The 25,111-nt window shown below is 51.2% G+C and overlaps 1 protein-coding gene across 1 annotated transcript in view; it reads left to right on the top strand.

The window, feature by feature from the left end:
- Nucleotides 1-375: 375 nt before the first annotated feature.
- PKD1 (polycystin 1, transient receptor potential channel interacting) overlaps nt 376-25,111 on the top strand; it is an 82,495-nt gene continuing 57,759 nt past the window's right edge. The window contains exon 1 of the mRNA XM_084296061.1: nt 376-816. Within this exon, the coding sequence (XP_084152187.1) occupies nt 527-816 (290 nt within the window). The 5' untranslated portion in view covers nt 376-526. The remainder of the gene's footprint in view (nt 817-25,111) is intronic.

Here is a 25,111-nt window from a genome sequence, read left to right as displayed (position 1 = left end):
GGCTGCCCCAGCAGGGAACGGGGGCTCCGTGCCCGGGGCAGTGGCTGCAGCACCCCCGTACCCCGCAGCTCCCCCCCCCCCCAGAGCTCCCGGCGGCGCCGGGGCCGGGCGGGGCGGGGGCGGCCGGGGCTGGAGCGGCGCCGGGTTTCCGCCGGGCGGGAGGCGGAGCGGGAGGCGGCGGGGCCGCGGCCCGGGCGGAGCGCACGGCACAGCCGAGCCCAACCGAGCCGAGCCGAGCCGAGCCGGGGCTGTCAGCAGCAAGGGGAACCCAGCGGGGCCGGGCCGGGCCGGGCACCGCGGTGGGAGCTCAGCGCAGCCCCGCGGGGAGGCCGCTATGCCCGGGGGGTGCTGAGCCGGGCGGAGCGGGACCGGGACCGGGACCGGGACGAAGCGGGACAGCGAGGAGAGAAGCGGAGCAAAAAAAGCAAAGCAAAGCAAAGCAAAGCTCGGCCGGGCCCGGGCTGGGCCGGGCCGGGCCGGGCCGGGGGAGCGGCGGTGCGGGGCCATGCCATGCCCGTAGGGAGAGATGCCTTTTGGAAATGGAGACACTGGATCACAGCGCAAACATGGCGTCCCCGCGGCGCTGCTGCCCCTCTCGGGCTGGTGCCTGCTCTGCTCCCTGCTGTGCGGGGGGCTGGCGGCCGGCAGGACCCCCCCCACTCCCCCCCCACCACCACCACCCCCGGCCCCCTCCTGCCAGCCCTGCGCCGCCGACTGTACCTGCACCGACGGCCGGCCCGGCGCCGCCTGCATCGCCAACTGCTCGGCACGGGGGCTGCAGCGCCCCCCCGGAGCCCCCCCGGCCGCCACGGCCCTGTGAGTACCGCGGGGGGACGGCACCGGGACACCCGGGGAAGTTGAGCCCGGCTGCGGTGCTGCCGGGCTCCGGGAGACGGAGCTTGGTGGCCGGCACGGTGCTGGGGGACGGGGGGAGGACGGGTGCTGGGAGCCCCCGCACGCAGCTGGGGGTGTGCGGGCAGGGGCTGGTCCCACCTAATGTGGCCGCCCCCCGAGTGCTGGTGGCCTTTTGGGGGGAGTGAGACCCTCCTGGAGACCCCCCCCCGGGTGGTGGGGACAAGAGCTGCCCGTGGGGATATCCAGGGGAGCCGGGGGTGTTTGTGGTGCTGGGGGCTGCGAGGTGAAAGGGAATGGTAAGGGGGGAGCTGTGGCATGAAATGAGCAGCTGGATGTGGCTTAAAGGCTGTTCTGCTCGCAGCAAGTTAAAAGGACTCTGTTCAGAAGTTCAAATCAAAATGCTATGATAAAAGTGCAAGAATGGGGTGACCGCTGTGCTTGTGTCCTGTTCTGGGAACACCAACCCCAAAGGTCTTGGAGGGGTGTTGGAGCACTCCGTATGCGCAGTCCCTTCAAGTTACTGTGTGATGTGAAAAACAGCAAGGGTAAAAGTTGTGGGGTTTGTTTCTTTTCTTTTTTTTCTGTATTTTTTTTTTTTCAATCTAAATTTGCTCTATATATGGAGTAACTTTCCTCTTCTTGAGGACGCAAAAGCTTTGAGTGATTCATGTAGGAAAGATGACGTAGGGTCCGGCATGATAGAAGAATCTCCCTTGAACTAATTTCTGCTGGTATTTCAATAAGTTTAAGGTCTGCTTTTCTCTTCTAAGTTTCCACTTTGTAGTGTCAATATAGATTGACAAATATTGCAGAAGTCATAAATACCACAGAAGACATTAAATGGGCAAGATGCATCTTGAGTAACTTCAGGAAAACACACAACCTGCATGTCCAGCAGATGAGGTGTTTTCCAAGTGTTTACTTACGTGATGTATTTGGACTTTTCCAAAGAAAACCATTGTTCCGTGCAGAAAGTCCCTAACTGGGAGAGGCTGACTTTTATCTAGGGCTTTCTGAGGTTGCATTATCTATTGTCAGTTAGACTTCTGGATCTGCTGCTCCAGAGGGTGAATGTGCTGTCGCAGCAGAGCTGGAACGTGCCAGGGCTTTGCTGGTCACTTGTCGAGGAGCCTTCTGAAGACTGCCTGTGATAGCTTGCTCCTTTGGCTGCTTAAGGATTTGGGGTTATTACAGTGTGTTTCTAGGCTTATTAATTTTGGTAGTAAGTGTTTGAGACTGCTTATGTTACTGTTGTTCAGAGGTGTTGAGTTATAAAAGCTCCCAGACCATTTAGGATTGGATCCTGTCATGCAATGACAAATTGAAGGTAGACATAAAGCTTGGGCAGGTCAACAAAAAGTGTCCAGAGTGTGGGAAGCGGGAAGCTACTAAAGCAAATCGACTGAAACTGCAGGGTGGCATTACTGATGTTTTCTTCCATTTTTAATGCGGAGATAACTGTTTACAGTGCTGTTGAGAACAGTGTGTTAAGGTTACGGGAAGAGCTTTGCTCCGCTGAGGAAGGGCCATCAGCCTGTAGTGGACGGATGGTGAAGTCCCTTGTCAGCCAGCTGATCGTCTGGTGCGTGTAGTCACAGCTCAGCTGAAAAAACGTGCTGGTAATCTTCTAGTGACTGGTGAAGATGTGCTGAAGTGGTCTGCAGTGGCACGCAGGTGTCCTCTGGGGAGCAGTTTACTTCCCTGGTTGATCTCCTGGCAATGAGAAAGAAGGCAGGTGTGCTTAGGGTGCTGTTATAGCCATGAAAGATTTGCAGATGAATTTTGGTTGGGGTGAGAGGGACGCTGGCTCATGACAGAGTGAGGTTATGCAACCGCTTTTATCTACGTATTTCATATTTCTTTTATTGAACACCATTAAATTAGGTAAATAATGCTTTTAATAATTTGCTGCCTGTCCTCTCATTGGAGGAAAAAAATTATATCTCAACAAAATATTGCTGCTTTATTACCCTGAAATGAAAACAGCCTTTAAGAAGGCAGAGTTCAGAAAATTACCATCACTGAAGCTCCCTAATTCTGCAGCAGGCGTGTGCCAGCGGTTGCACTAAGCAAACGTGACAGCGTGCCACACTGTGCAAGTAAGGCCTAGGAAATGAATTCCTCTTGTATCCGGCATCGCGGACCTAGCAACTCTGAAAAACAAAATGCCAACTTCGGCAGCGCTGTTACTATGAGTACAGAAGAAATGCCCCGTGGAGGAATCACTAGGGAAATAAGCCCTGCTGCTCGCAGCCGTAATGGGAGCAGTGTCCAGGCAGACCGAGCGGCGATGTCGGCCCCAGCCCGCTGCTGCAGCCGGGCTTTCCAAGTGCAGGCTGGAGGCAGGAGCTGAGCCTGTTTTTTTCCAAAGTGTCTGCAGTGTGCAATGTAAAAACTGTGCTCCAAGAGCACAGTTTCAACTGAGCTTCAAGTGGCAGCGTTTGCACTTCTGAGATTCCTCATCTGAGAAATGTTCTGCTCTGATCTCTTTTCAGATGCGTTGCTTTCAGGGCTACCGGGTTTTGCTCACGTTCACTTTCAGACCTGGCTGTTTCATGAGACGGTGTCGCCTCTTTCGTTCCTCAGCTGGAAATAAACCTCACAAAGATTTTCTGACTTTCCCCTGCAAATATTGACTGTTTCTGGTATCTCTTTAGTATCACGGTAGTTTTGAAGTGGAGATTCGAATCTCAATTTGTAAGACTGAAAGTCCCTTATTTTTCCTCCCTCATTACTGTGGAGCACTATTTGTGGATGGGTAAGAAAGAGAAGGTAAAAATATCAGAGTGACTCTGCTATTGCCACACGCCCGTGTAAGGTTTGCAGGCTGGGGGCTCATAACTTTCATCCAAAACCCAATGTGGGGGGTTTTTTGTTTGTTTATTTGTTTTTGTAGATTTGGCAAGGAGTCCTGGGGTTAGGCTGCCCAGCTGGTGACTTCACCTAAGCAAACCTTCTAAAAATAAACAGATTTCGTGATTCAAGAACCTACAGTCTGTAATAAGTCTTTAAATTGCAAGAGTTGGCAATGGTCAGTAGATTCTGGTATTGTTATATGACTCAGTAAAAGCTTTTTCAAAGCTCAAGGTGTCTTCAAAAGCTATTGGAAAAAAAAATCCAATTAAAACTAAAATCCAGTTCAAGTAAAACCACAAGCTGCAGAGTGTCTGTACAATGCCGTCCAGTCTACAAAGGCAAAATAGATTAACTTCTGTTTCTAGAAAAAACGTAAATAACTTGGAATGTCATTCTCATAAGAAGCCGTATCCCTAGTGAAAAGAAGGCTGTGTTTCTCTTCTGTAAGGAATTTTGGAGGGGAAAAAGGCCCAAATGAGGTGCTAGATAAATATTTTGCAAACAAGATTCATTCAGCCCGTGGAAGGAACCAATCACGTAAGCAAGTTGTAAATGCAATTAAAGCACCAAACAAGGAGGCAATTCTGTATTATTCCATCAGAGCCTAATGGTTTCTGGTGTTAGTGAAGTGTCACCGTGATGCCATCACAGCAATGGCATGAGCATGAGGTTCGGGTTATTTATTATGCTGCTTCCTTCAGTTTCAGGGAAGTTTGAGTGCTGATCCCATGACTGAGAAGTTTACCTGGAAACCTTGGCCGTTTTTTGCTGGTGGTGAAAAATGTAGTAGAAGAAAAGGCATCCACCGGAGGGGTGGTGGTTGCAGGTGTTCCTGCTCCTTGGCAAATGCAATAAAATAGACACCTCAATGCTGCTTGTGGCTCAATTCTTTGCCCTGGGATCTCAGTAGCTGGAGGGCCCTACCCTGGAGAATGCAGGGGAGCTTTTGGAGCAGTAATTCCTTCCCCTGTACACCACGGAGACATTACAGGGGTGTGATAACTTCTGGTATTAGTAGAAAGGATCATGGCAGTGCTCGCCTTGTGTTTCGCGGTTTCTTTGACATCTGGTTTATTTTATTTTATTTTTTTTCCTGATACTGTTTTTACATTGATTTTTCTCCTAATTCCTGCGATATTAAAGTTTACTGGTGGTGTCTCAATCTATCTGTGTCTTTTTCCCCATTGGAGTGGAAGTGCGGGCCCAGTCCTGCCTTTCTCCTCCTGCTGGCAAGTCCCCTCCAGGTCTCTCTCAGGTTTCACCCAGCTGCTTCGTTACACTGTCCTGTACAGGGGGGTTAAGCAGAAAATCCTTTGATCGGAAGGTGGGCTGGAACAGACTCATCTGGTTTGTTGATGCTTCGCTCCCTGCTTGCCATTTAATGGAATCCCTTGTTTTCTCTCGTCATGCCGCAGTTTCCACGCTGTGGTTTCCGTGCTAGGTCTCTGCGTCATCCTTTTCTCATTTCTTCAAGCTTTGTTGTCTTTTGATTGATCATTGCAGTTCAGCTTGATTTCGTGTCTTGCATGTATTCACCCCACATGTCCCCAGATGTTTCTCCCAGCTGGGAGCTGTACGGAGGTTCTCACTCTTATGAGGGGGACACGGCACTTGTGAAATAGTCCCCCTATAGCCAACAGCAGGGTTTGGGCAGTCGCTGCCGGGCTCAAAAAGAACATTCCTGTCCCTTCCACGGTGTGAAGTTGGCAGCTCTGCTGGTGGGTAGCACCCGAGGCACTGTTGCTGTTCAGAAAAGTTTTTTTTAAATTTTTTTTGCCCACCCTTCTCACAGGGGTCTTGCTGAGATCAAGCTGAAGGCCTGGCGAGCGACATCTGAGCTGCAGAGCTGCCGGCCGCGCTCCCCTCGCAGCTTCTGCCACCTACACGCCCTGCCGCTTGTCGCTGCCTGGCCAACAGGAGACCTCAGACCTCCCCGGTCCTTAGTCCTTAACCCACGTTTGCACTGAACAATTAGCTTGTTTTTCTTATCAAAGGGCTGTTGTTTGCTTAAACATTGAATCTGTGTCGGCGTCTCTGTTTGCCAAAACTAAAAACGTCAAATTGAAACATAACATGGGTTTTTGCTTTGCAAAGAGCACAGCGAGCAAAAATATACGATTGCCACCATTCCCATTAAAGGATAACTATGGTCAGGAAGAGGTTCAGCAACATCCAAGTTGACCATCCATAGCATTTGTGGTAAATTATAGGAACTGTGACCAGTAAACAGATTTTGTCCTCACTTTTCCAACTGCTCCTCTTCTCCCAAAAGATTGCATCAATTTAATGATGTGCTACCACTGAATTTAAACAGATATAATCAGAACAAGCTAAGCAGTGTTCTGGAGTCAGCTGTTCCCTGCCTGTCTGACAGTAAAAATAGTTCCGCTCAGGTTAGGAACAAGCACATCTCTTTGGCTTCCCGGCATCAAGCCTAGTAAAAACTTTAATAAACTGAGATCAGAGAGGAAGCTTCAGATGTGGTATAAGTTGTTGTCCTTGATGCAGTGTCATTTTTAATTTAATTGGAAACCTGCGGTGAGATAGTGTGACAGACTGGTTTGCTAGCAGTGCTTGATGGAGGAGAAACAGTGTTCAGTTCGTAGCAGGGCATCTCCCACCCAGGGCATTTTTCAGTCAGGGTGCACGAGTGTTAACACTGGGTCCTGCTCTGCCTCCAGCCCTGGAGCCGTGGTGCTGGAGGTGCTGGCTCTGGTCTTTGCTGCAGCAAGATCAGGAGGTTGTGCCGACCCGACCGACAGCAGATGGCCCGCAGCAGCTCTGGGTTTTGATGTGCCTACGGGGCAATCTGTAGTGACACGAATTGTGGCTTCAAGCCAGGATTCAGCCAGTCCTTTCCTATTCATTTGGAAGTGCGCCTGGGCAGCATCCCATGCCCTTATTTCTTCTAGCTAGCCGGGTAACCTGCATTCTGCCCTCTTATGCAGACAGCTACTCGTATCAAAACCACATTTGCCTCGGTGAAATACTACTTTGCATGTCTGTGATGAAGTTGTGAGATCTAATTGCTGGTTTGAAACTGATTTCCAGGGTGGAGTTTGTAGCCTCGGGTGGAACGTGTGCCCGCTTCCCAAGCAGAGCCGCTGATGGTGCTCGCAGATCCCCGCGGTCGCCTCCTCACTGCTCATTGCAACATCTGCTGGCAGTACCTCGGCCCTGGCTCCTGCAGCATCCACGCTGCTCTGGGCTCCTCCAGCAGGGAGAAAGATTTCTGCAGAGCCCAGAAGCAAAAGAGCATTTTTTCTCTGCAGCTTTGAGACGGGCGGTGGAGCCTCTGCTTCCTTTCCCTTGTGTGGGGACTTGGATGGGATTCCGTAAACATCTTTCCCTGCCTGGTCAAGGGGCACTGGTTGTGCTGGGAATGGGTTAAATAGGTTCTGCAGCAGCAAATGCTCCATGTCGGAGAGGTGGGAGTGGCTCTCTAAAAAGAGGATCTAGGGTGTGGGTTGAGTCCTCCTGAGGGAGGGACCCGGGGAACAGCTAAGCCTGGGAAAGCAGAGCCGAGAGCCCGGCCGAGCTGTTGCGTTGGCCAAAGCTGTTAGTTTCTCTCTCAAAGCCACGCCTCGGGAAGGGGGTGGAGTGAGTCCGGCCCAAAGCGTGCGGGTTTTGGTTTAGGTCAGGTTGGTAGGAGCCTCTGTGCCTGGTCCCACCAGGACCTTGTGCTCGTGCTGTGCCGCAGGCAGGTCCGGGGCTGGGAGCTGTCAGGCAGCAGGGGTGTGCGAGGAATGCAGGGCTAAGCCAGAGGGATCCCGGTGTCGTGCCACAGCCATGTGAGCACACGGGTCCCTCTAAGAGCCGAAAAAAACATTGTTCTTTTTAATGTATTTATTTTCGTAGGGCAAACTCACGTTGTTTGAAAGAGTACTCCAGAAGTGGCTATTTTTGTACATGTGTTCATCGGCTTGCCTCACAGCTGGGCTGGTTACGTTTTAAGGGCTGAATGCAGTTTAGCCTTTCCAAGCGTGGCCTGGATAAAACAGATGTTTCGATTCCCGTCTCCGCTGCTGACGCTCCCATGTGCCACGTTTCTGACGGGAGGACCCCCGTGCTGGCACACGGGCCCAGCACCGTGTGTGGTGGGGGCCCAGCACCCTGTGCCGTGCATGGGGCCCAGTGCCAGCACCCCCTGTCCTGCTGCTAGCAGGGACTGGAGCACTGTCAGAAAGGGAATGAATGTTGGTGGGTTTTGCCTCATGGGTGGCTTCTGTGCTGTTGCTTCACGGCTTTCACGTGCAGAGGCTGTGGAGCTGTTTGAGAGCAGGGAGAACCATCTGAGCCGGGCTCTTTAGCCAGTGCCAGGTTGTTCATGGGGTGATAAAAAGATAATTGTGGGCCCCATCCTGTGATGCGTGCTCCCAGCACAGAGCATATGTGCCGCATTTCCTCTCCCAGGGCTTAGAGCTATGGGAACAGTCAGAAACCGCAACGAGATGCAGAGTAGAGAGTCTCCAAGACAAGTGTTACAACCACATCTGCTGCGTATAGCTGTACTCTTTGCGCCCTCAGACACCTCTGCGTAAGCTGGCTTTCTTCATCAGAAAGAGAAGGACAGGGATTTGGGGACAATGTTTTGACATCCACAGGCAGATCCTTGCACAGGAGCATTGGGAAGGCATCGTGAAAGGCTCCTCGCTCTGCCTGCAGCAGCGCAGTGAGCGTAGTGTGCAGCCCACGGCATGGAGCTGGCCCTCGGCAGAGCTGTATTTCACCCCAGATGAAAAGAGTTGGAAAGTCTTCTGGAAAGAGTGAGTTTCAGACGGGGATATGGAAAGAGCAATCAACTGGCACCTTTATTATTTTGTATCGCTGGACCACTTCTGGGATCTCATAGGACAGGCACTGTGCAGACATAGTGAAGGGACGGGTCTTGACCAAGGGCTGTGGATTGTGCAGGCAGGGTGATTCCCCGGGAGTAGAGCTTCCACTGGAAAAATATCTTGGCTCCTGACCAGCCCTCTGCGAAGCAGTTTTAGAGGACAGCTCATTATTGCTACCTTGGTGATTTTCTAGAAGAGAACTGTTACATAAGCAACAAGTTTGTGAATCCATTAGTCGGGATCCCGCCTCAGCTGTTTCACCACAGTATTAAAAAAAAAAAAAAAAAGTGGGGGAGTAGGGGGAGGTTCCTGTGTCCTTCTAGACACAGGAGGTGACTGCAAGTAGAGAGCCACTGAAATGAGCAGTGACATTGGCCAGAAATTCATAAGTAATGAATTAAATCTGTGCAGATCAAAGGTTTCTATCAGAGTGTGGGAACGTTATTTTACTCCAACAGAGGGAAAACATGAAGTCATTGGCTTCATGTCCTGAACTTTGTCTAGATTTGCAACCCTTGATTGCATAGATCGGTACAAAATTTGTATCAGAAGTCTTTAAGAAAAGCGAGTGAAGACAAAACAAAGGTAGTAAGACAAAAGCTAGAAGGGGCTGACAGACTTTGTTAGTCTTTCAGTTGCATTAAGAAAACTTGTGGTAGCTAATATAAGTGGTGGATTGGGTTCACACCAGCAGTAAGAAAAGGCTTTCCTTAAGAAAAAGGAGAAAAAAAATGCTGCCACTTTGTGCAATAAAGCTGTTGTAGGGCACAGAACATACTAGGACAGGACCATGGAAACAAAGCTTGGGTGGTACTTGAGGCTCTGCTAGACCGACAGAATACAATTCCCAAGTTTTAATTTAGAAAGAAGACACACCCCATTTTTTACAGGGAGTGCCAACAGCATCATTAGTTCTTGATTTTTTACTTCATACAAGACAAAACAACTCCAGTAGCATGACAGTCAGAGCCTGAACTCTGAGGCCCTTGGCCCTTGCAGCTGCCCCTGCTTTCAGTCATTGCATCCAGCAGTAAGTAATTTCTTGAAAAGCTTTCTGCCTCTCCAGTGCTTGCAAGAGGGTAAATGGTAAGGGTGGTAATGTCACTGTCCTTGGACAGTTTAGTTTCTGATCACACTCGCAGATTGCATCTGATACAACCAACCATTTAAGTTGCATTGTTTTTTTTTTGTGCTGAGTGCTGTGACCCATATTATGCAGCCAGCCAGGTTGGAGGATTGCCCTCCAGCATGATTTAGAATTTGCAGCATTTAAAAGGTTAATTACAGCTAGTCATCCAATCTGTAAAACAAGCCAGCAAGGCCTGCTGCTACATTCTGGCTTCCTTTGGATTAACTTTGACAACTCCAAGTCTGTAGCATGATCCCATAACTTTGGAGAGAATCGGAGAGGAAACTACATTTGAAAAATAATCTCCAACACCCCCGCAGGACACAAAACTCTCTAGCTATTTAGGAAAGACACTTCACAAGTCATTGGAGTGCACTGGACCTTTTGAGGGCCTGCAGCCCTACCCCAAATCCTCCCCTCTTGCCGGTGGTTGGTGTGATCAACAATATGGAGGCCTTTTTGTCCCTGTGCCCACTGACGACTCCTGTCCTCTCCTAAGGAGAGGGGAAATGAAAGTGGAGTCAGTGTTTTGTGCATTGGCTTGCCAGGCAATTCCTGAAATTGCAAAGTTCTGCAGCAGCCCTGGAGGCTGTGTACAGCACGCTTAAGGCTTTGTTTCTCCTTCTGTCCTTCTTCCCTCCACAATCAGGGAATCGAAGTGCATACCTTAGTTTGGGAAGAGAGCCGAGCTACTGGGGGCAGTGTTGTCTAACAGCTGGAACACAGGGGAAAGCAGGACTTCTTGCTTTTGTTTTCAGTTCTGACCCTGCTTGCGTGGGCTGGGCTGTCATTGACTCGGCTGCACTCAGTCTCCCCTGTCTGAGCAATGGGGCTGATGCGTCCTTGCCTCATGGGAGTATTGTAGTGGTTATTTATGGGAATTAAGTGCTTGTGGAAGGCTTAAATGTGTGGCTGCTGGATAGATGCCCTGGATTTCGAATTCCTACTGCTTGGTGCTCTGCCATCCTTGTGAGAAGGCAGTGAAACAATGTCCTGTACCAACTCTCGGGATGCTGATTCTGCAATCCGAACAAGGTACAGGGCAGGACAGCAAAACACAGGCTTTTGCTCATTTTGGTGGTTTATTTGTGACCTTGCTCCTGCCCTCGTGCCTCAGTGCCACCCTGTTGTCATCTCCCAAACGAAGCACACAGCCTTGCGCTCCGCTGGTGCGTACGGTGCAGCAGGTGTTGGAGCCAGCTGGATCATGCTGTGCTGCTGTAGCCATCATTTTCCTTTTGAACACATCTGCAAAGAGAAGAGTCTGGTTTGCCGTCCAGTTTTATTTTAGCTTCAAGGCAGTGCCATCGGTTTCCCAAACAAACATCCTAGCCCCAAATATGAAGTCCGTGCTGGCTCTAGGGTGCCAGCTCCCGAGAAGATCATGGCTGCGGGCTCCTCGTGGGAAGGACGTGGGAACGGGGCTGATTTCCTCACCAGGAGCAGCCTGAGGAGAGGAGCAGTGCAGCCCCAGGCTGAAGTTGCAGAGGTGGCTGTACAAGGCCAGAGCCGTGCTGCTGGGACAGGACGATCTGTGCCCACATGTCAGGCTTTTGGCCATGTTTGTGATCCTCACTGCATTCTGTGGTGCTGCTCCCAAGCACCCCACCTCAGCCGGGCACCATTTACCTCGGCCGGGCGCCATTTTGTCGTGCCAGCAGCCATCTTACGCAGCTGTGAGGCAGCTCCGGCTCTGTCGTGCTATCCCCCATGCCCCTTAGGGGACATGGCAAGAAGGTCTCTGTGGTGTTAATGGCCCAGCCCTGTTCCTTGGCCCTGAGCAGCCCTCCTGGGTGCCTTCATGCAGCAGGTCTGGGGCAAGCAGCCTCTCTCAGCCACTGCGGGGTGTCCACCTCCTTTCCTGCCTTGCACCACCGTGGTCTCTGTTCCATGAGCAGTTGGCACCTGCTGGGCACGCAGGACCCCAGACTGTGCACACCTCGCCATGAGGCCGGGCTCGGCTGCGGGGTAGGGGTGCTGTGAGCCCTGTGTTTGGGGCTGGGCGTACCACGGGGCCGAGTCGGCTGCCAGCCTCGGGCTGCGGAGCTGGGCCTGCCGCCACCGTGCGGGTCCGGGATGCGGCAGTCAGTAGCTCTTGGCTGTGGCGCGTACTGTGGGATCCCTGCTGTTGGTTGTTTGTTTAATGATGGCTGATTACAGGGAGAGGAGACTGCCCCTTCCCACCTCCTTAGGGGTGCGCTTCGGTATTCCTACTGGGAGTGCGAGGACGCCTTGATCCTCTGCCTAATCAAACTGACTGCAGGGCACTAACAGCCGTGTTTCGGCCGCGCTGCTGCCACTGCAGCCTGGAGTGTGGCCGTCCAGAGGGAGCGGGGTTGTCTTTTACAATGTGAAACACATTTCAGCAGCAGCATTTTTTTTTTTTTCATTGAATCTAGAGGAATAAAAGCCCCCAGCAGGAGCCTTGAGCTTACTGTTCAGATGAGACACAGGCCTGTGGCAGGGATAGGTCCCAGATCTCCTTCTGGCAGCAGCTCAACTACTACACTTGTTTCTTTTAAGTTCTCGGGGTCCTAATTCTTCCTGTCTCACGGGCAGTCTGGCGGCAGCGCAGGCGGTGCTGACAGCCCGTTGAGGAGCACGCGAGCTTGCCGTGAGTGGCAGAGCATCAGCACAGAGCCGTGTGTGTGGTGTGGCTGTGAGAACAGTCCCGTCAGATTGATGTCACTGAATTAATCTACAGAACTGAAGAGCGTGGGTGACTTGTGCTTTGTGAGTCTGTTTCTGCACAGGCCACAGATGGGTGAGAGCCTTGGCCTTGGCAGCATCGGGTCCTGGCTTCTGCCGAGCAATGTGTCAGTCCTGCCCATCCTTCCAGGGGCACCATGCTGTGCTGAGCAAGGGCTGCTCTTGAACCCTGCTTGGCTGCCAGTGTGTGCAGCCCATGAAATAAATATTCCAACTCTCATACCGCGAGGACAGGTTTTTGGGTCTTGGGACACTGGGAGTCCACATATTTCAGCTCTCAATATACAACTTTAGCTATGACCTGAGTGCGTTGTGGAGGTCCTGGTGTTGAGCAGCCTCAGCAGACATCTATTCTGGTGCACGGGCTGAGGCTGCACAGGGACTCAGCACCACTAATTGATGAAACCCAGCCCTAGCAATGGGTGTACAATAGCCATTTACTCGCATGTCGCGCTTTATGCTAGGGACTTTGATGACAGACTGTTAAAGTAAGTGGCTTTCAGCAGATGCCTGTAAAATTTTACAGCCCGTCTTATAGTGGGAACTTCAGGACTTTTAGTGTTGGGCCCAAAGACTTTCTGTCCTGACAGCAGAACAGGGCCTTCAGGCCTCTGACCTACTGCCGGTCTTTGGATGATGAGGAAGAAGCTGGTGGAGTAAGTTCCTGACATATCAACAGTGCTGGCATCTATTTGTATGTAAAGCTCAGTTTAAAGTGCAGAGACTCAGTTGTATCTCCGCGGCATGGTACCTTGCATGGTATGTGTGGGCTTGCAGAAAAGACCCAAAGCTCTGGAAATTGTTATTTGTGTGTGTACTGCTGTGAGCCCTGGTCAGGACTGGGACCTCATAGTCCTGGGTACCATACACAGACATGCAGAATAACAGACTTCATCCTCAGGATCTTGTGATAGAAATAGACGAGGCAAAATAAAAAGGAAATCTTCCTGTTTTACAGCTGGTTAAGGATGTAAAAGCTTTGTGCACGCAGGGAGTGAGGGACTTGCTTGCGGTCCTACTGGCAGTGTGTGTCAGAGCCAGGCCCTGAGCCTTCCCTGAGCTTCTGAGGTGCAGCTGAATGCAATAAACGTGGGCTTGCGAGTGCACATGGGGCCGATCTGACACGAAGATGTCACAGTGGGAGTGCAGGATTACATCTAGGTGCCGCTGCTCTGGAGCATCTTCAGACTGGGAGAGCTGTAATCAGTCTTGTCCTAGCCCCAAATGCAGCACAGCATGGCTTAGATGTGGTTCAGTTTGGAGTGAGGAGAGCAACACCTAGTTACCGTGTTCTTTTGGTGCCTTGCAAAGAGCTGTCCTTGCTCCAAACCCTGTTCCTGGTGTGCATGGAGGCCCTGCCTGTGTGGGGACTGCTCCTCTGTGCTGCCCTCCAGGAAGCAGGATTCGTTCGGAGAAGTTTGGAGTGACAGACGGGAGGAACAACATTTCGCCATGAGTTTGTGCCGGGGCTCTGGATTAATCATTACTGCCCTTAATGTCTTTTAGCTCAAAGCCAGCACCGTCTGTATCACCTGACCTCTCTACAGGCAAAACCAACGGGATATCAGATTTTGGCATGGCCTCGCTACCCGGAAGCGGGGTTTCTGCAAGGCATGAGGGAATGGAGAGCAATGGTTAATCGGCAGGATGGAGTTAATCATTCACTGAATTCCTCAGCTACAAACCCTTTCCTCAGTAATTTTTTGGTGCGTTGCTGGAAAGGAAATTGGGGTATGCGAAGCAAAACCATACTTAACAAGTCACAGTAGCCCTGGTGTGTGTAGGGTTTCTTGCTTTTTGCTGAGGGTGGAGCTGTCCTGTGGGAGGAGATGCTTGAATGAGCTGATAGAGCTGAGCGGTGCTGGGAAACTTGATATATCTGCACCTTTCTCTTTGGATGCACGTGCCAGAAATTGGGATCGAAGAAGGAAACGTCTGGCCTTTCACCTACCTGAGATCCAAGGCAAAGATCTGCATTTTTCTTGCAGCAGTCAACGGCATCACCAACACCTCAAACAGAAGTGGGAAAACTGATCTTAATAAACTAGCTAGGATGCAGTTATTCAGAAGAGTCTGGCTTTGCCAGCCAAAACATGAGTCAGCCACCTCTCATAAATCTCGAGATTAAAAATAAACCAAAAAAGGCCAAATGTTGCCTTGAGCCTCAAGTCCCGTATCGGAGACATCTGTATCTCTTAGAAAGGAAATGTATTTAGAAAATCAGCAAAATAAAAGGCAAGGAAAAAAAGTAGAGATTATCATTTAATGCCACGATTTCAGGAGGCAGGTTTAAGGAAACCATCCCTTTTCTAATGGCAAAGCTCAGTGCATCTTCCAAGTCCCCTTTTTGTGTTGAAGTGGGTTGGGAAAGGATCATCTAGAGCCATGTATCATGGGACCCTATATGAGAGTTGGTTAAGATATCAAGTAAGGCTGATACAGTCTTTGAGGTTGCTAAAGAGGCAGCCAAAATCTTGAGGGTCATTTTTAGAGGATTAGTCCTGTGATCGGATGGGTTATACGATATTTCTGCTGTTTAGCAGTAAATATTTAATCGGTAGGTAACCCAAGGCTGAACTGATTGCTGTGCCAGACAGAGCTAGCCTTTGATCCAGGAATCTGGGTCTGTCTTCCTTCTTCCCAGCCCTGATTCACCTCCCCTTGCCTTCTTCAGGAATGCTGAGTGGACCCACAGTGTGTGACCGTAATCAGGGGACCTGATGATTCAGGCTGTGTTTTGTCTGTAATACCAAATTCAAATACTGTGAAGTGTTAAATGGAAGGGCAGCCTGCTCCAACTCACTGATTTCAGAGGTCTCTTCTGTTCTTCCTATTCTGCCAGCTTCACCGTGTCCACATGTGAAATAGAGATATCTTACCAATAGTTTTTCATGCCTTCTCAGGACTCCTGTGAAAAAATATTTGAAGCTTGATTCTGATCTGGCTCCTAGCAAGAAAATCATGGTGTTATTGAGCTGAATACTGTAAACTCTCACCAACAAGTACATAGGTAGGAGAACAGATTCGGACTTCTCCTGTGCCAGTAGAGCTTGTGAGACCTTGGATGCCAAGTCCAGTGGCTTGTGCCAGCCCCTGGGGTGTGTGCACATAATAGACGTGGACTGATGGCTTGTGTAGCTGATTGCTTCCAATTTGAAACTGCAAGCAGTAATTGCTCACTGTAAGTTACCAGGACTCCCCATGTGGAATCTTGTTAGACAGTTAATGGGAGAGCAGAGGGAGCATTTTGAAGCACGCTTGGTGATACATTGAACTAAGGAAGATTTGTCTAAGAGTACAGATGTATGTTTGTCCAAAAGCTTGCCCGTGGCTGCTGGGGTGACAGCTCTCTGGCCGTGGAGGTTGGAGTGCTTGAGCGTCCTGCTCAGATTCCAGGTAGGATGAGCGTGCCAGCTGCTTCCAGGGTCCTTTGGGAGCTGCAGTTGTGCAGGGAGGGGCTCCTGGAACCAGCTGTGTGGTTGAATTTCTTGGGAAGTCTCTCCCACTTCTTTCCATGCCATTAGTGATGTTCCCGACCCGCTTTGCCTCCTCTATGATGAAGACACAGTCTGGCAAGGAAGGGAAGAGGTCGCGGAGGGAGAGTTCTGAAATCACCCAAATCCATAATTCAGAGACATCCAGTTGCGAAAGATCCTTCCTGGTAAGGGGAAGCGTTGGTTCCACGGGGTTCTTGATAATACACAGCCTGCCTCCTGCTTTTGGGGCTTGCCTGTCCTGCTGCCAGACTCTGGCTAGCTAAGTGGGTGCCATTGACCAGAGTCTGACAGTAGCTTTTCTGAGGAAAAAAAAAAAAAAAAAAAAGAGGTTTCTCAACCTCCTGGAAGCATGGAGCAAAGCATCGCTTTCAGGACCATTGGTGCAAACGCAGAAGAGCCCAGCTAAGTCAGCAGAGGCACTGCAGTTGCTTGCTGAGGGATGGAGCCAGCCTTCTGGGTAGCCACCTTGCTCCTTCAACTTCTGTGGCGGTGCCCTGTGGTTCTTCTTTTTTTTCTTTTTTCTTTTCATCCCCTTTGCTCACCGGATCAGGGAATGTAGCCACATGTCCCTACACCTTTTCAATAACAGTAGCTGGTGAACTCTCATTGTGCTCTGCCCGCATCCAGAGCAGTGTTTGTCACTCACCTGGCACTGTGCTGCTCTGTTCTCGTCTCCTGTCTGCTGTGACAGGCAGATGGAGCCAAAATAAGCCAAATAAGAACAAAAAATAACCCGGTTGGTGTTAGTCATGCTGCAGAATGTGTTAGCAGTTCAACAATGGCCTTAAACACCTAGTGGGATCCAATTTAAACCCATAAAAGTGAGGAAGTCCGGACTTGGAGCCTGTTCTACCTGTGTGAGCAGCCGTGCTGCAGTAGCTGTGGCACAAGCAGGCTAGGGAGGTGCTGGGATTTTTTTTGACTCTGTTAAACAATTGTCATTTGTTTCCAAGAATTTGATTTTATTGCTCCTCCTATTTCACACAGCAGGAAATAAAAGAAAAAAAAAATCAAGGCACCTCAGATACAAATTCGTAACTTCACAAAAATGTCACAATATTTGACAATTCTGAATGTAATAATAATATATGAAATCAATGCTAAATGCTGGGCAGAAGAACACCCATAAACCTGGAGCCTGCCTGCTGTGGGATTTGTCATCTTTGGGTGCCCTCATTGACCCTGTTTTAATTTTAAGGTTGTTCGTTTTTGGCCCTGCCCTTGATAGAGGGTTCATTGGAGAACCCCTTGAGGTCAGCTGGAATGGAACGAGTTTAAAATACTGCAGGATGGTGGCTGGGATGGAGAGGGATGGCCTTGCCACTCTGCAGGTCGTCAGGCTGAGCAATGTATTGGCTTAATCATAAGGAATGGTTTGGGTCACCCTAGTAAAGGTCAGCAAATTGTGTTCCCCCATCCCTTCTCCTCGGGAAGAGTTCAGGCAGCTGAGACCAGGAGCTGTCTCTGTGTGATACATGGGAACAGTGTCACAGACACAACCCCCTTTTTGCACTTACAACAAAGCCCTAAGCACGTGCAAGTAACGCTTATCTCGTTTCCAGCGCGCTGCCTTCCTCTTCATCTGCTGTAAACCTTGGCACGAGCCCTCTGGCTTACACGGCTTCCAAACCCCGTGGGAGCTGGGGAGCCGGCCTGTGGAGGACCCAAAATGTTTCAGGGTCACCCCAGCTCTCCCTAGGTCTCTCCTTCCTGGGGACGTGAGAGGAGCCCCAGCCCTGGTGCGGGGTGAGGATGGAGCTGGGTGAGCACCCTGCGGCCCCCCGGCGCGGTGTGCGTGTGTGCGCGGATGGGGAGGGCTGTGCGGGAGGAAGCGTTTGCCAGACATGGCAGGCAGCTCGCTGAGGTTTCTTGGCAGGAGGGTGTGGAAAATGTTGGAAAGGAAAAACGGAGCGAAGCAGTCTGCAGCTCAGTCTGCCTCCAGATCAGACGTGTGCGGGGCTGCGAGGCTCTGCCTCACACGCTCCTCGGTCCTTCTGCCTGCATGAACCCCCCCCCTTCAGCCGCTGCGATGCTCACGGTCCCTACGTGCTTCTAATCGTGTTTTATTTTGAGGGAAACAGTAGGTCTTTGACAGGCTTCCAAAGGATAAGAAAGGCTATTTATCTGGAAAACCCTCGGGGTCTTTGTCTTCCTGAGCCCACCACAGATTAAAGCGCAGCTTCCAGCAAGTCTCAGCTGCTGTTTGCAGGGGAAGAGGGGTGCACTCGGTGAGGAGGCATGGCTGGGCAGCGATCCCAGCGTGGCTTGGACACGTAAGGGGCTGTTCTTGTCTTTCAGTACGTGACCCAGGACCTTTACTGCCTGCAGGTGCCTGGGCTGTGGTTTCCCATTCTGCTGGAGCTACTCGGCTCTCCGGGCAGGCACAAGGCACCTGGCAGTCTGTCTGTCTGTCCATCTATCCATCGGGGCACGCAACCTGGACAGGGGGTGGCACAGAGGTGCTGCCCTGCTGGCTGCTGCTGCAGGGGGGGCTCTGGCATTTGTCATGGTCCCAGAGAGCTGTGCTTGGTCCTGGGAGCAGAAAGCAGCACTCCCCAGCAGGTGTGCAGGCAGCAGGCGATGGATCAGGGGCATGCCAGCAGGACGACAGAGGTTTCAGGGCTTGCTCTGTGGCATCCTTTTCTCAAGGCACTGGTGGTTCTTCTTTCTGTCTGAGGCTCTGCTTCGGTGCTGGATTGCAGCAAGAAATAGCAGCGGCCGTGTTTCAGCGGTGCATGACATAATCCCTGTGCACACAGTGGGTTTCAGGGAGTTAAGTTGGTAATGTCCTTTTGGATCTGAGAGGCAGAGAGGTGCTATGGAAACGTAACTTGTTATTATTATATGGGAATGAAATTTGTTATTTCACTCTTCTGCCTCGGTTTGTGATTACACCATGGAGCAATTTTTAGCCTTGGCAAGGAGGTGATTTAGCATAAGACCAAAGATGCAGCTTAACTCAGTGTCTACCATAAATCCTGAGAAATGATGATGCCGTCTGAGGCTCCGTGCGCCTTGAGAACTGGGCGAATGTTCTTTCTGCCAGCAGGGCTGATGTAAGGTCTGATTTATGAATGTAATACTTCTTGACATTGCTGCGGTGTCCAAAGATTACCAAGGATGTTTACCGAAACCCTCTGGAGTCTCCGTATGGAGCCTAAGAAGGGATCAGACTGAATTTACATGTCCTGCTGTGCCAAGCCTGCTCTTGGTAACCGTCCAGTCTCCGCAGCGCGTAGGGCAGGGGCAGCCGCTGGTGCTAGCAGGACGTGCTGCCACCCTCTTTGCCCAGCACGCAGATCAGGAACGTGGGCTCACACCTCCGTTGTGCAGGGCCCCTGTCCTTAGCACTTCGGGGGCTTGGCATTGCTTGGATTCGTGCTCTTTTCTCCATTTTAAACAAAGCACATTTACTGGCAGTTTGTATTTACCACTAACACTCTCTTACACAATCACCCTCATGTTTTTTTAATTTATTTATTTTTTTTAATCCTTTATTTTTTTAATTTTTTATAAGAGCAGGGTAGAGTCATTTTTAATGTAATCAGTAAGTTGAGACGTAGTCCAAGACAGTTGTCTGAACCTGAAGCGAAGCACCAGGCTCCCCAGAGGCTCCTCGGGCAGCGCCGTGCCAGAGAGGGGAGTCGCTTTGGTTTCGTTGGACTCAAGAAAAAATGAAACAGCAACAGCAAAATCAGTTTGTTTACAGTAAGAAAAAAATTAAAAAAAAAAAAGGTGGGGGGGGAAGGGATGTGCCTTTTTTTTTCTTTGCCTGTCTCTGCTCCAGTGACATCTGCCCAACACCTGCTGGCTCTCTCATAGCCACCAGCGTGTGATGTGCACTGGCTGTGGGTGTTAGCGGCAAAAGCCTGTAGTCGAGGTGAATTGTCAGAGGACCAGCTTCTGGGAACTCTGGATGAAAGCCGAACTGAGGAAGACTGAAGTTGAATAATGAAGGAAGGATTCTGAAAGCAAGGACTTTGAGGGCTGCTTTGGTGGGGAGCAGGGGGGGCACCCCGAACCCTGCTCGCTCTGTCCTAGCGAGTGCTTGGTGGGGAACAGACGATCCTTAAACAGATTTACAGGTGGTTGTGCCTGTAGGCACTGACCTGGGAAAGAAATGTCTCTTGGCTGTGCACATGAAAAGCAAAAAAGAAAAGTACATAGAATGGGCTCCCACCGGTGAGCTTCACCCCTGGGCACAGAGCCAGCACAAACATGGGCCACGAAACCACTTCAGCCTTCTCCTGAGGTCTGGAGGGGGACAGCAGTGCTTCACGGGCCTTGTTCTGGTCTTGTACGTGGGGGGATGATAACCCTGGCTAGCTGAGCCGCAGCAGGCTCTGCCTGGGACCTCTCAGCAGGGCTCGGGCATGCAGCTGATACAGAAATCCAGCTGTGGGCTCTGGGATGTCCCCTGCCTCCTCTTGCTGGTGTGATGAAGAAATCGGGGCAAAAAGCATCGTAAAAACTGCAGGGAAGGGATGCTTGCCAGAAGGAAAGAGTAATTAAAGAAAAAGGGTGGCTGTAGTCGAAGAAAAAATGCTGATTGTGAATCATCAACTGTCCGTGACTTTCCCGCTGTAAGAGGTTGAATGGCCCGGTCTGTGTATTTGTGCTGGCAGTGAGTGATCTCTGCAATAACAGCCGTACCCTGTTTAGCTTTGCTACTATTCGGAGGAACTGTGCCAGGACTTATTGGAATCCCCCAGGCAGGCATTTAGAAGTCTTTAAAGATCAGGGGGGCTGGTGGGGAGCATAAACCCCTGCTCGGTCTCCAGAGAAATTGGCTTTGTTTAATACAAAAAAAAAAAATCCACAGTAGGATGCTGAAGTGTGGTGAGACGTTTAATATGACAGCTTTTAATGCGATCAGGAAAGGAATACCTCCCGGTAGTATTTGCAGGTATTAAATCATTAGGAAGATTAGCGGAGTTGCAAGGCCATTTTTTTCCCTAGACAGTTTATTCCACATAATGATGATTTAAAAAAAAGGTTATAGGCGTCAGTCTTGTGGGAGAAAGGAACAGGCACGGCAGTGATCCTCCCTCTAAGAGACCGCAAGCGTGAGCTGCAGTCTGAAGCGAATGGGATTATCCTCGCTGTGATTCCATCACAAGATCAGACCAACCGAGTCTCCGTTGTGTGATTAATCCGAGGGACGGCCGTCCATCCCTTTTCCAGAGCTGGTCAGCAAAGCAGACTGCAGAGACGGGCACCTGCTGTGTGCTCGGCTGGCTGGAAGCCTCCTTGCAGCGCGCCCCGTGCTGGTGCGAGCACTGCCGGGGGGCCGGTGGCCCTGCAGCATCCATCCCTGCCATCGAGGGGTGCTCCAGCAGGGAGAGGCTCCCTGCTGCAGGCTGTTTTTGTGGGCTGTGGTTGGGATGCAGACCTGGACCTCAGAGCCTGTTCCTGCTGTCTGTTGTAGCTCTGATTTCCTCCTGTTTCTGCTTGGGCTGCGATGGAACGGATGCTCCAGAGATGGTGTTCTTCACCTGAGAGCACTTCGGACTGGGTACACGAGTGGATAACGTACGTGCCAGGACAGGGGATGGATGTGGTGAAGGATCGGGGCCTTCTGTGCCTTTCCCCAAGGGAGCATGGAAGCTCTCCTCAGGCAGAGCACATCTCATGCTCAGCTGCTGGTGGCTCTGAGGCGCAGCCCCAGCCTGTCCGCCCTGGGAGCGCAGCACGAGCCCTTCTGGGCAGCAGGTAGCAGGGAGAGGTTGCAGTTAAAGTCTTGCAGTAAAGCAGCACAGAAGCTTTGTGAAAGCCAGCGGAGGTGAGCCCAAAGGGCTTTTGGCCGAGCCAGAGGTCGGAGGTAAATTGCTTTCATTGCTCCAGGCAGGTGGAGCCCAGTCCGTGTTGTGGGGGAGAGTTGAGCTGAGGGGAGCAGTGCGAGAGCAAGTTATCTTGAGGTCAGCTGCATCTTTCCAGGATAAGCTGATGACTGGACTGGAGCGTTCTTCCAGAGCTCTTTCCAGGGATCTGTTCTTTGGTCTCCACCCCATACCCCCAGATATGCCGCGCGGTGGATTTATCAGCCGTTAATGTTTGGCAGAAGCGCGGACAGCAATTCTTCACAGGCAGATCGTGTTAAAAGTTTTGGCTCTCTCCTGTCTAGAGTTTAAATTTTCCAAGGAATGGGTAGAGAGTTAGATGTGCAACTCCTGTTTAACCCGTGAGATCCAAACGTTTCCTTTCTGCAGTGTCAGGCCCAGGTTGTTCAGCTGTGGCACTGCCAACGTGTCCGTGTGCCATCTGCGCCCTGCGCACGCTGAGAGATTGCTGGCCTCTCCTAGTGCACAGCACATGAAAACGAGTGCATCCCTGGGGCACGTCTGTTGATGTCAAGGCTGAATCCAGCCCGTCACTTCTTGACAAGTCTTGTCTTAAAATTCCCTGTAATTGTAGTGTTTTGATGGCTTGAGCAGGGAGAAGTCCATCTCCTCTGATAAGGGAGGTGTGATGAAAACCCCGAGTCTGGCTGGTACTGATGCAGAGTGCAGAAAGCAGGATGGGTCCACAGGAGGCCACGGAGCAGAATCCTGCTCTTGGTGGTCCAGCAAAGAGCCAGCGATGTGTATTGGGGCAGCTGGGTCTGGCACACCCTCCGACCTGATGAGGACCTGCACTGAGCCTGGCTGCTCACTGAAGAAGCACAAAGTACAGCCAGCGACCAGCACAAACCTCAGGTTGCTTCTGGGTGATGGGACCGACCTTGAGGAGCTCCTCGAGCCTCTGCGCCTGTGCCTAAACCAAGAACCAAGGATGAGGAGAGCAGCAGGGGCTCCTCAGCCCTCACTCACCAGCCACAGCAGCGGAGGCAGTGCTAGGGACAGGCCGTGTCCCCTCTTGGTGGAGCAGCACACGAACTGCCAGCTCTTCCAAACAAATCCCTTATCGTGTCCCACACACGTCTGCAGGATCTGCTAGAGGGGGCAGCTGTGTCTCGGGGCCCTGCTGAGGCCCAAGCAAGCTGCTCAGTTCCCTTTGTGCCTGCTTTGGGGCCTCTGAACATTGGTGTTTCCTGGAGTCCAAATATTCCGGCTACGTCACAGAAGACTTTCTAATGCTAAAAGGAAGCAACGCGACCACACGCATTATCAACGCCAGAAACATGCAAATCCATTCAGCCCTGGAACCAGTGGATCTGTGTTGGGTTCTAGTTGGTTTTTGTTTTCAGAAGGAAGATGTTTGAGGACCTATAGCGAACGTATTCCAGAAACATTCAGAACGGGGCTCTCCAATCCAAACAACCACGTTTGAAAAAATACAGGGAGAGCTCGTATCGGTAACAGCACCGGAACACGCGGATTAAGGAAAGGCCTGTCCTTGGGCGTTCTGTAAACCATTTCCCTCCTCTCCTTCTTTCCGTCTGTCTTTCTGTCTGTCTCCGCAGTTGCAGAGCAGAATGGCTTTGGGTCTTTATCGTGCCCCGTGATTTATGGCACATAACGGCGAGCAAAGCTGCTGTTTAATGAATTCCTTGGACGTTTGTGTTTCACTAGGGATTCGTGGGCCAGACTTGGAATTGCCGTGCCCTTGTGCATGAGATGTTTACAGTGAAGCAGGAGGTGGGAAGCCCTTTCTCCCTGGCATGGAAATGCCGTTACCTCAAGCTTCAGCAGGAGCCGTGACGCAGGGAGACCCCGAGGTGCAGCCTGCCAGCCACCAGGCACGCTGCTGCTGCTCAGGGTGCCTGCCTCCATTTCCTTAGGGTGCTTAATTAGTCAGTTTTGCTTTTTCTGCCCTTTAAATAGATAAAACCTCTAGAGTTCATTCTAAGTCTCTGTTATTTGCCCAGCAGACCAGAATGTTAACTGCGCGTTTGGACAGTTTCTCCAGATGTGTTTTATTTAACAAATAGACACAGCAACTCCTGCAGAACTCCTGCCTGGACCTTTTGGTGGAGCACATATTTAGACATTTAAAACAGCAGTCTCGGATTCGTTTGCTTCTGTAGTTGATAAAATGGATTTGAATAAGAAAATCCCTCTGGGGGCAAAATATCTATCTGTTTGTCTGTCTCAGTGTCTATGTATGTATGCATCTGTCTATCTAAGACCCAGAATATTTTAACTACCAAGAACCCAGGGAGTGTGGAAGTAAACCGGGACAGGGAAGGAGATGTGCTTTAGCAGCTGCCATAGATGATGTTGCTGGACACTGCAGCCGCACTCGGGTGTAGGAGAAACCCAAATCCTTGGCCAACATTTCAGAAGTGCCCCCGGTGCTGGGTGCCCAGCCTGAAGCACAGGGAGGAGATGAGGGTTTCAGGAGCTGTCATCTGCAGAGCCAAAATCTTCTGCCGGGCTCAGCATCCCCCGGTAGGGCTCCAGCTGGGCACAGCAACCCAGCAGCATCTGGGCCTTTCTTGGGGCCACCTGGAATCATCCTGCTGCCTGCCCCACGCCTCGTGTTGGGCTGGTGTCCCTGCTGGCATATCCTCAGCCTGAGGAATCACAGGGCTTTGCCCTCATTACTGCTTAGAGAATATCGCTTCCTGAGGACTTAAAGGCTTTTTTCTCCAATTGCTGTAGCACAGGACTCGTTTCCCTCACCGTACTCATGTCACTTCTTTTCCTGCTGTTGGTACAGACTGCCAAACGTTTAGTTTCTTCCTCCCCCGTAGATGTGTCTGCATCCGCTGCTGTTTGTGCTCCTGCTTTCATTTAGATGCTTTTCTTTTTTTTTTTTTTTTTTTTGAATGTGAGTTGCATTTTTATCATATTTTGTTCGAGTTAGTTACGGATCGTTGCACTGCCTGGGTGAGGGAGAGGACACTGCACAGATAACTGCCCCGTCCCCTCACCTGGTTTAGGGCTGCAGTGAGCAGTCCGGGCTTGCTGCAAACCAGTGCCCGAAGCGTATTTATGTATATAACCAGCTGCCCTAGACATCTTAAAAAGCACCAGCTTGGAGACAGCTCCACTCCCGGATCAGGACCATTCCTCTGCAGGCACGTGGTGGGGAGCAGCCAAACCTCCCTCCAGCTCCTCTGAAGTTTATTTTGCCGCGGAGAGCTGTGGCAAGCGCAGCTTTTCAGAGGCGACCATCAGAAACAGCCCTGCAGGTCGTCCCTCTGGGGTGTTCCTCAAAGAAAGGGGGTACCTGGAAGAGCAGCTCGCTGAGACCTCACCCAGATCTGTGCTAGGTCCGTGCTCCTGCGGGTGGCCAGGACGGAGCCCAGCAGTGCGCGGGTGCCCGCGACGGCTCCTGGGGTC

The sequence above is a fragment of the Netta rufina genome (assembly GCF_964035555.1).
Source record: "Netta rufina genome assembly, chromosome: 15".
Classification (NCBI taxonomy): domain Eukaryota; kingdom Metazoa; phylum Chordata; class Aves; order Anseriformes; family Anatidae; genus Netta; species Netta rufina.
This window is presented reverse-complemented; position numbering and strand designations above follow the sequence as displayed.